Source organism: Larus michahellis, chromosome 2, assembly GCF_964199755.1.
Source record: "Larus michahellis chromosome 2, bLarMic1.1, whole genome shotgun sequence".
Classification (NCBI taxonomy): Eukaryota; Metazoa; Chordata; class Aves; order Charadriiformes; family Laridae; genus Larus; species Larus michahellis.
In genome coordinates, this window is record NC_133897.1 from 15639886 (window position 1) to 15656443 (window position 16558).

Here is a 16558-nt window from a genome sequence, read left to right on the forward strand (position 1 = left end):
TATTTCAAGCGCTTTCAGCATCAGGCTTTAAGGACTGAGCACCACAACATATTACATGGAGGTGAAAACTAGACTAGCATACAACAATACAAAGTAATGAAAATCTAGTTCTGATGACAGAAGGTAGAAGGTTGCCATTAACTCATATTCACCTTCACACAGAAAATCTAAATCTGCTTTCAGGCAGACTTCGGTGCTTTTCATCTTTTTTCTTTTTTTTTTTTTTTTTTAATTTCAGTGGAATTTAAAGAATATAAGAATATAGTGAAAAAGCATTAATGGACAAGTCTCTTATTTTGTTTTTAAATCATTCCTTGGAACAACTTTCCTGTAATCACTATTCTGTGATTCTGTGTAAGCTATTAATAATTAAAGTTTATGCATTGCAATGCATTGAGGCTGTTTGGAATTTCCTTTTTTTATTGCTATAAATTATATTGCATTATTCAAATTCAACACTGTAGGTTTCCTTTTTTTCTTGAAAATACTATTGTTCTAGTGTTCATAGTTAGTCAGAGGGCAGACCACATTCTATATGTGTAAACTCACAATATCAGTTTTCATCTTCCCATTCCAGGTGTTAAATGCATACTTAATGGTGAATTGCAGGTCTGGAAATGTACGAGGACCTCTAGTAGTTGGACTTTAGATGACTTTTCAGCACATTCATCAGTTTATAAAATACTATTTGTATCATTACAGGTGAAGTAAAAATGAATTATTTGTGCAAACCTTACGTAGCCATGGTGACAACATACCAAATGGCAGTGTTGCTTGCTTTCAACAACAGTGAAACCGTCAGTTACAAGGAGCTTCAGGATAGTACACAAATGAATGAGAAGGAACTGACAAAAACCATCAAATCCTTACTTGATGTCAAAATGATCAACCATGACTCAGACAAGGTATGCAGTAACGATATAAAAAACTTCCATGTTTTCAGGCTTGTGATTCTAGTATTTGTTGAGGGCTTTTTTAATATAAAAGGATCCACAGTTTGCCTTTTTTTTGTCTGAACTATTATTGACCCTTGTGAACAATTATAAATCTGTATTTATAAGAAAAGAGACAGGAGGAAGTAGACTATCTGTGTCATACAGGCTCTCTGTGCCTGTAACAGACAGCATGATATGCTGAAAAGGTGAGAGCGCTCGGACTGTATTGTTTCTGTTGCATTTAATCCATGTGGCTCTAGAATCACTGCTGTTGGAAGGGAATACTCTTTAAATACACCACTTTCAAAGTTGTACTAAATCATAGGAAGGAGCCTGAATAGTAAACCGAAGAGTTTTACAGAGATCCTAAAAAAAATTTGTGGGATAAAGAGACTGAAAGTAACAGCAACCATGTTCTTCCTTGCTGACAGGTTACAGGAGGAGGAAGGAGGAGGAAAGGGAGCAAGGAGGGCTTGGTGTGAGGGGGTTTTTGCTGCAATTTCCCAAACTCTCATTCCATGAGTTTCATGAAATTCCAGTAATATCTGAGCTTTGGTTGTGGTTAAGGCAATGGTTGATACAGGTTCTGTTTCTGACTCTGCCACATACTTCTGTACAACTGATGTGAAACTAGTTACCCGTTTTCCCATACAGCGAAGGGCACCGATGTCTGTTACGTAAAAAACACTACAGAAGTGCTTGCGCACCCCACACAGACCTCAGCACGTGCTGCTAGCTAGCCCAGAAAGCCCGTTATTTAGACAGTATCAGGCCGAAGAATCTGCAATAAGCTGTTCCCTTCACTTATGAGAAGAAATCCAAAGCTGCTCTGATAGCTGCTTTTTTTTTAAGCCAGGAAAATATTAGAAAATGGAAAGTGAGTTCACAAGGAAGATCTGATGCTTGTCTGAAGCATAGGACATGCTTCCAATATCTAGAAATAGCTCAGGTTGGAACAGTGGCTGGGAAGATTCCTGTTAAACCATGGGTGAAATACAAAACTGGCAGCTATTACAGAAAACAGCGAGATTTTTCATAATCTTAAAGTTGCCCGTTATTTAAAGGGTTTACGTTTATTTATGTCTGTTGTATAAGGTTTGCCCAGTTTCTTTAAGCATATGTTATTACAGAGTGAACGATAAGCTTTCCAACCCTTTTACCTTTTAATGTTTACCACTGCATTTTCTGGTCCTTTAACTTCCAGGCTATTATATTCAGACATCTCTGCTAATTCTGTTTTCTTTGCACTCCATCCAGCAATGTGAAAGCAGATCTGTAGACAGTCTATCAGCTTACTTATGAGTAAGCCAGTGAACTTTAGTGGCTTAAGCAGTGACATTAAATACACTTAACTTCTCTTTACCTGTATCTGAGCCACACAGAGAATTACAATGTATTAAATGTTGTAGTTTGCTTTTGTTTGTTTGTTCTTTTTTGACAGAGGAAGGAGAAAAAGAAACTTTTGTCAAAATCTTTATTGGTTCATTAGAATCATGCTTTTTGAGTTCATGCATAGCACACAATTTATTTTGGTTTATACTCAACCATGTAGGCAGAATAACGCTAAAATTTAATCTTAGCTTATATTTTTGTAAAGCTCTTGATATTTGCCCTTCTATGTTAAATTTTCTATACTGTGCCTGGATACTATAAAATATTACAACAAATAATATTTGTTGCATAATATAAAGTTGGTATTAATATTGTTTTGAGTATATATTTAGATAAGTATTGACTGTGTTTACTGAAGTATTTGAACCTGAGCCAACCATGGTTTGGCAAAGTTCCAAAGTCTAAGAAGCCCAGTAACTTTATTCTGATGGAAATTGGTAATACTTGTACTTTTTTGCCTGGAAACCGCGAAGATTGGTCAGGTCACCCTGTTAGTTGAATGTAAAAGTGTTTGAACTGCAGGGATTAGTTACTATTTATTGAAAGAAATGGACTTTTGCGTGTAGAAAAGAATGGAGACTCTGATAGGAAAAAAATTAGAAACATACAGATAGATGTGGAACTGTAAAAGTTGCAGTTTGTCAACTGTTTCTGCTATAACATAACAAAATGCTTAGATGTTTTTCCTTGAGTTCTGGAAGGCAACATTAGTAATAGTTGTGAAAGCAGCAGCGCGCTCTCTGGAGATTCTGCCATAAATAAATGCAAATCCTACTTTCTTTGCAGGGAGAAAATGAGTTTAAATGGCGAGTGTTTGCAACTAAGAAAAGCTGTTGAAGTATTAGAACAGAAATTGCTTTAATCATATTGATTTGTTAACAATATTCATGTATGTCAGAGTTCTTTATAGCATTTTCTAAAATAGAGCTGATTTCTAGATTAGTTAAACTGTAGCTTAAAAAATTGACCTGGTTCAAGTGGCATTTTAGAATTTCCAACTACAAATCTGCTGAAATTATTTGTATGTATGCAAGCCTCTAACTTGAGATTTTTTGAAGTAAATTGTTGTTATTTTCTGTTTCCAATTCTGATTTTTTAAAAAGATTCTTTATTGCAGGAAGATGTAGAGGCAGAGTCTACATTTTCATTAAATATGAACTTCAGCAGTAAACGAACAAAATTTAAAATTACTACATCAATGCAGAAAGACACGCCACAGGCAAGTATTCTTTGGTGTTTCTAGCTTGAACAGCTTAGTAAGCTTATTTTTCTAAAATCAAATTTATTGTATTAGTTTGGTGTAAGCAGATATAAGAGTCCCTGTGTAAGATTTACACCATCATAGCAAAATTGTTTACCTTTAAAGATTAAGCACTGCAGGTTTTTTTGTACTAAAAATATATGCAGGAGAAGATGGAATAGGGAATAAGAAAAAAAAGAAGAAAAAGATAAACAAGAACTATTCCTCTTGTACCAAATGGGGTTGATATTTACCTTGTTTTATCTAATGACTTTTTTGTTGGTGGTGTTTCAATAAAAGCAACTTATTCCAGGAACAGCAGAACCAATCAATTCTGTTTTCCTATGATTTTGTGTCCTTCGTCAACTGAAATTAACTCCAGTGTTGATAATCTGTGTTCCCTCTGTATCTCCTAACACATGGGATTTTGTACAAGAGATGTATGTGCTGCTAAACTCAACACGTTGCAGTAAATTCTGCCTGCCTTTCTCCCTAGCAAAATCGCTGGTTTGAATGTCTCTCTTCTACCTTCCTGCTGACTTTCGTGAAACTTGGTATTCTTGATTTACGGATGTACTTTGCCTGGAATTGAACTTCACCTAGATGTATTAATTGACAAATTTTAATACAGTAAAAAGTATAGATTCAAGATACCTTTATGCAGTGTTTATTGATCTTACTATATTGTAAGCATTATTATTCTTCCCATGTTGCAGGAGATGGAGCAGACCAGAAGTGCTGTAGATGAAGACAGAAAAATGTATCTTCAAGCTGCTATAGTCCGTATCATGAAAGCACGTAAAGTGTTGCGACATAATGCTCTTATTCAGGAGGTAAGATAAAGTCCTCTTCCTAAGCATGATTTGATGAAAATCTTTAGGATATTTGGGCAAAACATCTGGCCATGAAACTCTCCTATGTCAAAACTAACACTTCAGTGAAATTAGTGAGAATTTCATTGGAGTCTACTTTGAACTGCAGTACTGGAGCACTAGCTGTGATCCCTCAGTCTTGTAAATGTGTCTTAGCGCTAAAGCATTCGGTGCCTCTGTCCTTGCTCTTTCCTGTTGGCTGTCTCTATGCTGACACGTGTCGTATCCTATAAGAATCATTGCCAGAGCTATAGGTTCAATTGAAAACCTGAGTATCGATATTCTAGGTATGGAATTTCTACAGAAGCACCCAGCCAATTTTGAGCTCTAATTGTAAAGTTGGATTTTATTCTAATCCATGGCTTAAATTTTAAAAGTTGTCTGGGTATGTAGGCATGTACTTCTTACTCTCCCTTTTCTGTTGAGAGGTACAGTTGTCTAGATTTTTTTAGATTCTAGATTAATGATCTGTGAACTGTCACAGACTGGCTGGGAAGGAAGTGCTATTTCTTTTGGTTTTCTCCCGTTTTCCCATCTGTGCTAGTTGCCTGCCTTGTTTCAACCCAATCCTACCAACCAATTCTCAGTTTTAGTTTTAGCCTTCCAAGGCATTCATTCTTCAGTCTAATTCACTCTTGTGTCTCCTGAGCCTTGCCGGATAGCCTCAGAGTGGACAGGTGGGAGAAGGAATAACGATTCCTGCTTTATTGGACCATTTTGAGCATGGAGGTGGAGAGGCATTCAGTCCTTTTGAGATCTGCCATATATTTTTCTGTCTTGCGGTAATGGAGGAAACCATTTACCAAACCCATTGTTTAATTTTTATTTCCTAAAAAAAATAATCAGAGAGCTTGTAAGCCCAGAACTTGCAATGTGGGACATCGTCAAGGTTTTGAGTATTGAAATACTGCTTGTACACAAATACTCTGAAAGCCTATTTGAGTGTCCAAAAGATGAGGCAGTGTAGGTCCTGATTACTTCTCAAAATCTTTGGTTATTTTGTTTCCTGTTACTTAAATCATCCATGCAATGGAATGGCAGGGTCTGGAAGGGATCTTCAGAGATCATCTAGTCCAACCCCCCTGCCAAAGCAGGGTCACCTAGAGCAGGTTGGACAGGACGCATCCAGGCGGGTTTTGAATATCTCCAGAGAAGGAGACTCCACAGCCTCTCTGGGCAGCCTGTTGCAGGGCTCTGTCACCCTCAAAGTAAAGAAGTTTTTCCTCATGTTGAGATGGAATTTCCTGTGTTCCAGCTTGTGCCTGTTGCCCCTTGTCCTGTTGCTGGGCAGCACTGAAAAGAGTCTGGCCCCATCTTGTGGACACCCACCCTTTAGATATTTATAAGCATTGATGAGATCAATTACAATGAAATCCTGTAAGAATTTACAGTTGAAACTAGAAAATGATAGGCAAGCCCTGTTTCATCTTTGAAAATACATTTTTCTGCCTACTCTCAAATTCTTAGAAAAAGTTTTCAAAATGTACTTTGCTTGAGACCAGTTTATAAGGATGGAATAGATTACAAATTTTTATGTTTTAGAAACAAAAAATCCTTTCTGGTTGCTTCTTCCTTTGTTTAACTCAGGAGGCACTAACTGACATGCCTCTGCTGCACTTTGCTATGGCAGTACTCTTGCAGAATAGTACAGTCTATTAATATCAGGTATTTTTTCACGTTTTGCAAGAAAGGTGAATATTTTGATTGTTACTCGATTAAAAACTAAGTAGAGAGTAAAGTTGCTGCTCCATTTATCTATCACCAGCCACATCTACCTGTGTTGGTTTTTTTACCTTAACTTTTAACTAAATTTATGACACTTTTGAAAATCATATGGTTTATCATTTAGTCTTTAGTTCTCAGTTTTGAATACTACTTATCTCCTAGGTGGATTAGAGCATTTAAAACTGAAGGCTAGGCTTATGTTGATATTCATTGATATTTATGCTGCAGTATAGTGTAAGGATGTCATATAGCCTTAATTGAGCAATTGTGAAACCTCAAGCAATAAAAGCAGTGAAGCAGTCCAAAATCCAGTAGGGTTAATTTTTCCTTCTTTTTTGCACTCCAGATTAATTTGTGCCAATCTCCATGCTGCCTCAGCTAAACTGTTACTGATACCTAAGCCTGATTCTTTAAAATGTTAGGTGTCTTCTCTGTAGTCTGTGATATAGACATATTCTTAGGCACTTCAGAAGTTGCCAGGTTTTAGAGCAAATTGTATACTTAATGCTTAAACACAAATATGAAAATCTCATGTTAAGTCAAAATTTTACCTAGTTATGTCTGCATTGATCTCTGTAACTTGTTTTGCTTTGTGTTGCATGAATAAGGCCAAATTGACAGGTGGTTGAGTTGAACATGCTCAGCTTTCTCGCTAGACTGACCTTTATTAAAAAATGAATAACCATCACTTCTATTAAACTTCTGCAATATGCATAACTAACTTCTTGGCTGTTCAGCTTCCTTTTTTTTCCCCTGCTAATCTTGTAGTAAGACTTGATTTACTGTCGCAGGGCTTTTTATTTCTTAAAACATTAGTTTCTGATATTGTTACTTATTATGGTGACGTATATACATAGTTCTTGTTACTTTTATCATGATGCTTATATACCTACATTGAAAGACTCTTAGCCTTAATGTAGTTAGTTCTGATTCTAGCAGTTAGAGTACAGCACCACACAGTTCATTTAGGGTGAGGCGTCCAGGAAAATACTCAAGGCCCTTGCTAGACCTGTATATGTCAGCATGAGGTCTTTGCTGAGTTGTTAGATAGATTGTGTTAGATATGCCCTCATAGCTCCATGCTGCAGTTGCTTGCAGGACAAGGTAACTTTTCCCTTAAAATGAATACGGTCAGTGGGAGTGGTGGAGGGATAAAGGTCAATGCGGTCATTCCCAGAAAATTTTTTTATTCTGACCATCATCAGGTATTTCTATCCATCCTTCTTATTTGTATTATCTTTGAAAAACAAACAAAAAAACCCTACCAATACAAAATTCTATCTTTTGTTCTTTCTGTCCTAAGTAAATATATGAAGTAGGATGATGACAATCAGTTTGAGTGTAGGGCTGAAGTTAGGTGAAATCTGAGCAGATCTATTAGCTCGTTAGCACCAAGTTCTTTCTCATTTGTACTGCTGTGGAACATACCAGACCCTTGGCTGCCAGCCCAACAAAACTCGCTCTTTTGAGCTTTTTGTTTGCTTTGCTGTGTGAGTTCTACCTGGTGAGCTCTCTTGGCTCACAGAGGGCTCCAGCAAGCTCTAGAGCTGGGACAAAGCCAGCCATGAAAAGTTGTAAAGAAAACAGGAAATCCAGCTGAAATAAAAGCCACTTTCTTTAGAGAACACATGAGAAACTACAGGCAAAATACATTGTGAAACTTGGGCAGGAAGATCTTTTGTTTGCCTCGCTTGCCATTGCTAGGAAGTGGAGAGGAGAAAGTAATAGTCATTTTCTTTGCTGCAGGTTGGCCACAAGAGTAAAATGTGAAAAAGTTTTGAAGTTAATAGATACGTGTATTCTGTTACTACACACCGTTTCATCCTCTTTTCTACAAGAGAATGAGCAAAACTGAGAACTATTAAGAGACGTCTAAAGTTTTGCCTACAGCTCTGGTTTCTTCCACAATGCATATATATGTTTTTACAATAAATAATTTTTTAGTGTATGTATTACAAAGTTCCAGCATAGCCAGATGGAGCTTGCCAAATCATAGGGCTGTCTACAGTGACTGAAGAAAGAGAGGTTCATCCCAATTGTCTCAAATTGTATAGGAGAGGAGGTCAGTGGTAGAGGGGCTGCATTTACATCTTCCGGGCAGCTGAGCAGTTCAGGTGCCTTCCAGGACCAGGTGTACAGCACTACATGGGCTGGAATTTAGACAAAACACAACAAATTCAGCTCACATCTTGTTGCAACAGCAATAAAGTAGTATAACTTTACAAAATCATTACTACTTGGGCTCTGTTTTTGTGATGAAGTGTCAGCTAGGGCTTTTCAATAAATTTTCTGAAAGAAAAAGTGTTACGTTTTTCTTTAAAATTTGATTGTCTAGTGCAGTAGAATCTCTGAAGATAGGTTGCATTTTTAATATATCTAAACTGTGGTATTCAAGAATGAATAAAGTCTTACAACATTACAATCCGATGTTTTTGTAATTTGCTATGTACCTGTTTACATGCCTTCTAAACATGTCTTTTTAATGCTATAAAGAACAGGTTTCACAAATCTTTATTAAATTGTCTTCTCTATTTTTTTATGATAACAAAAGTGGTGATGGATTCAAAGAAAGTTGTATTCAACTTTAGAGGTAGTTTTGAAAAATACAACCAAGGGAAATTTAACCATTCAGAATAGTATAAAGTATTATTAAAACTAAGCTTAACGCATTCTTCAGGCATTTAATTTCCAAGTAAGACTGATGTAAGTCAAACAAAATTTGGGAGTCTGTAAATGAATCGTTCCAGAACAATGGAAGTACATAAAGAGAAGTAAAAGGGACCTAGTCTAGGAAGAGAAGTCAGTTAGCAGAGCCAGCATGGAAAGGCACATAGCGTTTTACAAAATTTTCACTTTGCTTAAACTGTGACAATAGTAAAGTGAAGAAATGTGTTAATGTTAGATTAATTTTTAACCTGAATATTTTGTACCGTGGCAAATTAAGCAAGCAAGAGGACTGAAAAGATCTGGTTAACGTGTAGGCAAACTAACCAATGAGCAGAGCAGTCAGTTTAAGTGTCCTGACACTAATGTATAGAGATGCTTTGTTCATTGTTATAAATGAACTATTCCGGGTTTATTTCATCCTGTCTTTAAAAGAAAAATATACTGAATTTGCCTTAAAGCCCTTAGTGAATATTTCTATAGCTTTTATAACTGTTGTAAATAAAAATAACACAAAACCCATGTCTTTCTTTTGCAGGTAATTAGCCAATCAAGAGCTAGGTTTAACCCAAGTATCAGCATGATTAAGAAGTGTATTGAAGTTCTGATAGACAAACAGTACATAGAGCGAAGCCAGGCCTCTGCAGACGAGTACAGCTATGTAGCATGATGTTGCTGCCCTGCAGGTATGGTCGTAAGGAGATCATTGCTGTCACTGTTTGGTGTGTTCCTGTGGGAAGAGGCAGGCCTGTGCCTCCATAATTGGTCACTTGGCAGCCCCTGTTTTTCTGCTGTTTACAACATCACCAGTGCCATGTCATGAGCGTCAATGAAAATGCCTATAGATATTTCAAGCTCATGTCATTATGACATTTCTTAAAACTTTACTAAAAGAATGAGTGAAGTATTGCTGAAATGTGGAAAATTGGTTGGGTACCATGCTTTTTTTTTTTTTCCTCCCCTTTCACGTTTGCAGTTGATGTTTTTTAATGTATCTTAAGACAAAGTAAAAAAATAAAAAAACCTAAATATTGTAATATGACAGATAACCTAATAATTGTATCTACATTAAAATGTAAAAAAAATGACGAACATGATACTGCTGCTTGTCAAATAAAAAAATAAAGTTATATAATGTGTCTCGAATGATTGTAGAAATGGATATAGCATTAATGTCTGTAAATATTATTCAGACCTAGGAGACTAAAAATAATGTTTTGTGTTTGGGTTTTGGATAACCTCAGAAGTAAATCTGATGTTAGGACAAATTTATATGAAACTGAATACCAGGTATGTTATGTTTGATGTGACTATAAAAAAAGTATTTATGGTTAAGTGCACATCTTGTTTTCTTGAGATTAGGCTAATTTACATTCTTAGTGCCTGAAGGCCTACTCTGTGTCTGCTAATCTCACACTGTAGGAATATGTTACAAGAGAAAATAAATAGACATTTGAGGGGATTCAAGTAGTGTAGTTCACAAAGAGTTAGAAATGAATATAATGAACGTCAAAGATACAGTTCAGTGGCTTGTGAAACCACCCTATTAATGGGAAAGAATGTAGCAGACTAGTAATTGAAAAATGTTGTTTCACTAATGCATTGGGTAGAAACTCTACATGGATAGGTACCTATGTTTGTTTCCACATACGCCCATACTGGTTTTTTCCTGTTTTCCCTCCTAACTCATATGGTTGTATTTATCGTATTTTGTTTTCTTCTGCCCCAATTAGATTTCTAACTGTTTGGGTGGGACAAGAAATCCATGGGCTATTACATGTCCTGTGTTGTTTATCAGGGATGGCATGGTGACTGTTCACTCTCACATAAGCAAAGTATAATTTTAAAAGGTACTAATTCTACCGCTGGAAATAGTTGGAGTTTAGGAGCATTAAGGGTGTGAACACTGAATACCTGCTGTAGAAAAGAGCTTCCTTATGGCCACGCCTGCTATTATCATTGACAGGATAAATATTAAGTTAACTTTAAATGTTCTATTTTTGCCAAATTTTATTTGTGTGCATATAAAATATATATATGTAGATATATATTCTTTGCAATATTTTTTTAGATTGTGTGATATTTCATCACCTACTAAAAGTCCACAGATCAAGAATTAATTTTAAAGGAAAAAAAAAAGCCTTTAAGGGGAACTTTTTCCTTCTTTTTTGTTTTTCTAGTTCTTCACTGTATGAAAGGTTTCTCTCCGACTCTCAGATTGTTACTGTCTCTTATTTCTTAAGTGGCATCACATTCATATGTCATCTGGAGGGTATAGTAGACTTTCTATAGTTAACTAGGAAATGCATCAAGGAGTGGTAATAAGTTTTCCTTATGTGGATTTTGCTGAGAGTGAATAAAGGGCAATAAACAATGAAGGGCACTAAGCACTTCTTCCATATTTATGGTGTTTTGTCCCACTACACTAAGATCTAGATTTTTTTAAAAATGGATTTATGTCTTCAAGAAGTGGATTTTTTTAACTGATCGTAATATGGTGCCATAAGTTCTTGTCTAAACTGGTAGTTTGGAGTTGTATATGCATGTTAGGAGACAGCACAGGTGCTTATAGTGTCACTAAGTGTAGTAAACAGGAGACACAGCATAGATTTTGACTGGAGTGACTTTTAATCTATTTCAGTGTGAAACGTTTCTGTGCTTTATAAAAAGTAATTCATTACTTCTTATGACAAAAAAAATAGAATAGAGGAATATTTTATGACACAACAGAAAAAATATTGCCTGAACATTGAATCATCAGATCCTTTCTCCAGAAAACAAACTAACAGTGACACCAAAGCTTCTGGAAACAAATGTGTTTTATCTTGTAACTTGTGTATGAGTCAAAAGATTTTAAGCTTGTTTCTTCATAAAAGGGTTAATAAAAGCTTTATTTAAATATAGATTGCAGTAGCAAAATTTTAAGACTGAGTTTGAAAAAGCCTTAACAAATTTATTTTCAGAATTACTTCATAGATGAAACAAAAACTTTACTGCTCTAGCCCAAACGTGTAAGGTTTTAGCATTACCTTATCTCTGAATTTTTGCATACCTAAAACATCAAAAGTAGTATTTTGTTTTTTAGATAAGCATGCTGCTGAGTTGAGACATGTTTAGTGAGTTAAAAACATTCATATATTTCAGCACGGTTGGCATCCCCAGACAATGTCTTTCATAATTATACACAAACTCAGTCTTTTCAGTGCCTCTTGGGAAACATGGCTGTAGCTGGGAAACATTTTGAATTCTACTTTGTAACTCACACCTTCCCCCTAAGGAAAAAAGTGGTGCAAAGATTCATCCCTGTGTAGCTGGGTTAGGTCACTGAAGTCATCGCTGGCACACAGTGGTGCAGCGTATAGTGTAGTGCTACAGCCTGGCAGCTCAATACATCTGGCAAGTGTCATTTCACAATACAAAGTGCTGTGTTAACAGGAGGGGCAAATCATGAAAAGAGAAGACGTCCAAAAATGCCTTGTTCTTTTAATTGTTCACTAAAAGGAACTGGTATAATTGTACAGATTTTTGTATTTATTATAACCCTGTTAACATGTATGACCTGCTAGTTTATTGGGAGCCGAACAGCTGAGTCTGGAAACCTAATGATTTCATACATCTCATGCATTTCTAATACCAAAATGCATTTTACCTCTAGTACTGAGTGTTATAGATAATTCCTATGCCAATTGAAAATGTTATTTCTATGATGTTTTAATTTGTCTTCAGATTGATTATCGTACTCTAGGAAAGAAAAACGTGTACCTCTATTTCAGTGTGTTCATACATACAGGGCTGCTGGAGCTATGAAAGGTACTTAAATCACCACAACATGAGAAAACAGTTTTCAAAACAGGGAGTATCGTTACTTTTTAAGAAATTTTTCAGTAAGTACATCACTTTTCCAAATAAGGAGCAGAGTACAGAAATTGGTCAAAGGATAAATACATTTTGTAAGCTGATATCTTTCATCTGTTTAGAAGGCCATTTCTTATCCTTAAAAAATTTTAGTTTTTTAAGGATAATTTTAAAAGCAAATCTTACAACATAGTATTGATTCTTGAGCAGAATAAATTATTTGTACTCTAGAGCAAATATGTTAGAACTGTCTATGCTTTACAAATACGCTAAGTATGTAGAGTTAATTAATCTAAGGTATTACAATCTATGAAAATACATTCTCCAGAAACAGTTGTTCTTGCACTGAGTGTTTTCTCATATTACAAATTTGAAGTTATCCTTACTTGCTTATGGTAAATTGTGCTGTGCTTCCTAGCTGATAACAACAGAGTTTTTGCAAGTTTCCAGGCAAAAGAAGAGGAAAGGCCAAAACATTGTTTGGGTATAATAATTTTAAAACAATGCAAGACTCTGCTAAATGCAAGTGTGTGTGTGTGGATTTAAAGAGGGAAGGTGAGCAAATATGATAGTATCTGGACATGTTAGCTTGGATGTGCGTTTCATGTTGTCTCTCGGTTCTGTGGAATTTGCAATTGTATCAATAAGGAAAGAAAATTAAAACCAGCAAAAGGAATGAGGAAGATGAGGGGGCTGGTCAGTTGGCCTCCATTTTAGAAGTGTTGGAGTTGTATTTTTGCATTCTTTATCTTTGAATGGTTTAAACATGCATATATTAATGACAGGATTACTGTTGAGTTCAGTATTGATGATTACCTGTCGAGTGTTTGAGGAAGAAGTGTGCTGGAGTATTCAAAGCAGCAGTGCATTTGTCATAGCCACGTGTTGGTGCTGCTCCCATCAGCTGTCCCAGGAAGCAGCAGGAAGACTTGAAAGCTCCCTTAATCTCCCCAGTGAGTCCAGTCCTGCACGTGTAGCTGAGAAGTCAAGGACTCTCCTATGCCCGAGAAGTATTATGAAGCAAGTCAAAAGGTATTGTTAGTAGCTTCTAAAACAGTTCTAGTAGTTTAGGGAATTACTTCCTCTATTAATTTCTACACCCTCTCTGGGACCCTTGTGACTGAAAGCTGTCAACGTGATTTAAGCAGAACTGAAAAGCCCTCTTGGTTGGTTGCTTTGACTGGAGCCCTGAACAGCTTGCATTAACACTGTCATAAGTTCCTCCTGCTCAGCTGGGGAAGGTAATAGGTGTGTGCATTACTAGTCTATTACAATATCAAGTAAAAACTTCGTACTTGAGACACTGATGGAGCTTGCTGTATATGAACTCTTTCTAAAGCTTCTGGACTAGCCAGAAATCTCCTCTGGTCTTTTATACTGAGGAGGGCTGTACTAACTTTATGTGTCCTTCCATCCGCTCTTCCACTGAGATAAATAAAATACAGTGGTGTTTCTATAAATACTGCTCTCCTAATCTTCCCTGATGTGGTGTTACATACCAGGAACAGAAAATCATGTATTTTGGGACTACAGAAAGTAAAATAGGATGGATGAAACACTTCCCAATGTCTGTATAGCCGAGTCAGTCTGACTCTTATCCAGCCCAGTGTTTGGTATATTACTGTTTACAGCAGCAATGGATACATAAGGAGATAGATAGGCATGTTTTCATCTGAAAGTGGCCTTGTTCTTAGCATAGTCATTGTTTGGTAAGCACTGTAGTTATCACCTTTTGGTGGAAGCTGGTGGTTCTGATGTATGTCAGACTTTTTTCCAGGAGCTGTGCATGGTAGCACTGCAGTTGCCAACAGTTATTAAAGAAGAGTGGTTTGAGGACAGTTTTGAAACTTGACAGGTCATCGTTGCCTGTCTTTTAGTGTTGGTTATATCATCTGTAACTTACTAGGTATATAGGATAAAAAGTGTGACACTTCTTGGGTAGTTTTTCACATTGTATTGAACAATTTCAGTTTCATAAGATGTGCTTGATCTGTTTTAAAAACCCTACGCATGTGTCCATTTTCCTTTCGTCTTTCCAGCCACCAGCTTCATGGTCATTGGGACTTGAGTTTGAGAGATTAAAAAAGAATCTGAAACTCCTGAAACTCTTACCTGCTTCCCAGGGCTTTTTGTGTATTTTTTCATTGCAATATTGAAAGGACTAAAAAACATTTATTGGGACAAGGGACCTGTAGCTTAGTCATGAAGGTGTTCCTGTGGGAGCTGGGGCCGGGGGTTGCAGGCAGTGGGGGTGGTACACTGAAGATGAGCCATCTGCTTCTCGGGGCAGAAGGAAAGCAGCGGTGGCCAGAATTGTGTATGCAAAATTCAGCCACTGTGTTTGTTGATGTCCATAATAAACTCTAATGATAGCTAGTAATTTAGTTACCGGTAATGAATTAGTATGTGAACATTTAAGTTTAGGGGCCACCTCACCATCTGGGGACTCAGACTTGGAAATCAGGCTTTCAGAACTGCCTTTTTGGATGTGAACGTACGTTCTGCCTGACTGCCATCTGAAGTCAGGAAAATGAGTCATGTGAATCTCACCTGTAACCTCGTCTCAGTGATTCCAGGTGAAATTCTCTCTCCCTTCCCCACAGTGGGTTTCTGCTGCCACATGTTTTAGTGTACCGGTAATGGTGTATCTAAGCTTTACTGTAGCCACAAATGGAAGGGAATAGACGTACACCCACAAAGCATGCGCTGCTTAAAACCTGAGTCATGGCTGTGAATCAGAGATATACCCGTTGCAGCTGGTGAAAGCGATTTGGGAGGATGTAACATTCCTGTTGAGAGCAACAGTAGTCGTCTCATTTTGGGCTAAGAGAACCTTCCATCTGCGTGAAAGGAGACTCTAGCCTTAAGAAACCCTCTATCCATTAAGAAGACACCACAAATTAATCCTGGCATCCATATTTATTTTTTTTTTAGGGATATGGTTTAGTGGTGGTTTTTGTCAGAGTTCGGTTGTTGGTTTGACTCTATGATCTGAAAGGTCCCTTCCAACCTAGACAATTCTATGATTCTATGATTTTTGAGTAAAATAATCAAGAAATTACCCTATCTGCTCCTCAGCCCTCTTTCCTCAAGGCAGTAGCCTTGACTGTTTTGGATGCCCTACCTCTTTCAGAGTGCTGGGCATTTAATTTTTAAAAATGTGTATTTTAAAAGACATGTATATCGTTTGACAGGAAGAGAAACGGAGCTTGTGTCACTGAGTGAGGCTGGTATTAGCTTAGTGGGAAGGGGCAAGTGGGGACGTGTATTCAGGTCCCGAGCGACAGCCTGGCAGCTGGGGCAGAAGAGTGTGGGGTTTTGCATGTGGACTGACAGACCCTCTTTACTCTTTCCCACACCCAGGCACAGCCTTTGAAATGCAGAGCTGGAATATCTGCTTGCTGACAGGCAGAGCTGGAATATCTGCTCCTTCCCTTCCTGCTGCAGCTCCCGTCGAGCGTAAGGGCTCCGTGTCTGGACAAGCCTTGCTTTGCCAACCGGTTCCTAGGGGAAGGCAGCGCCGTCACCCGCTCGCAGGGGAGGAAGTGTTGGGTGCGAAGAAGGTGCGCTGCATCTAACTACCCATAAAGATGCCAAGAAGCATGGGATAAAGTTCTTAATAGTGTGTTATCTGAAGTGGCTCAGGAAGCTGTAGGTTATGTGGGTCGTATGCAGTGACAAAGATGAAAATAGGTAAAATAGCTGCTTTATGCACAGATTTGCTTTTTCCTTTTTTTTTTTTTTTTTTGCCGGTTTGCAAGTCCTTTAGTAACATAACATACATACCGACTTTGGAAAAGCAGATCTTTAAGAAGTTTATTTTGGAGGGTTTTGTGTGAGATGTTTAGTTCACACTTCTTGCTGATGCAGACTCT

At 37.2% G+C, this 16558-nt stretch overlaps 1 protein-coding gene across 2 annotated transcripts in view; it reads left to right on the forward strand.

Annotated features, from left to right (window-relative positions):
• The window catches only part of CUL2 (cullin 2), a 51807-nt gene extending 41833 nt beyond the window's left edge, over positions 1–9974 (forward strand). For both annotated transcript variants that reach the window (XM_074574220.1, XM_074574219.1), the window contains 4 exons: positions 703–905; positions 3445–3546; positions 4284–4400; positions 9367–9974. In XM_074574220.1, the coding sequence (XP_074430321.1) occupies positions 703–905; positions 3445–3546; positions 4284–4400; positions 9367–9498 (554 nt within the window). In that variant the 3' untranslated portion in view covers positions 9499–9974. The remainder of the gene's footprint in view (positions 1–702; positions 906–3444; positions 3547–4283; positions 4401–9366) is intronic.
• Positions 9975–16558: the final 6584 nt, after the last annotated feature.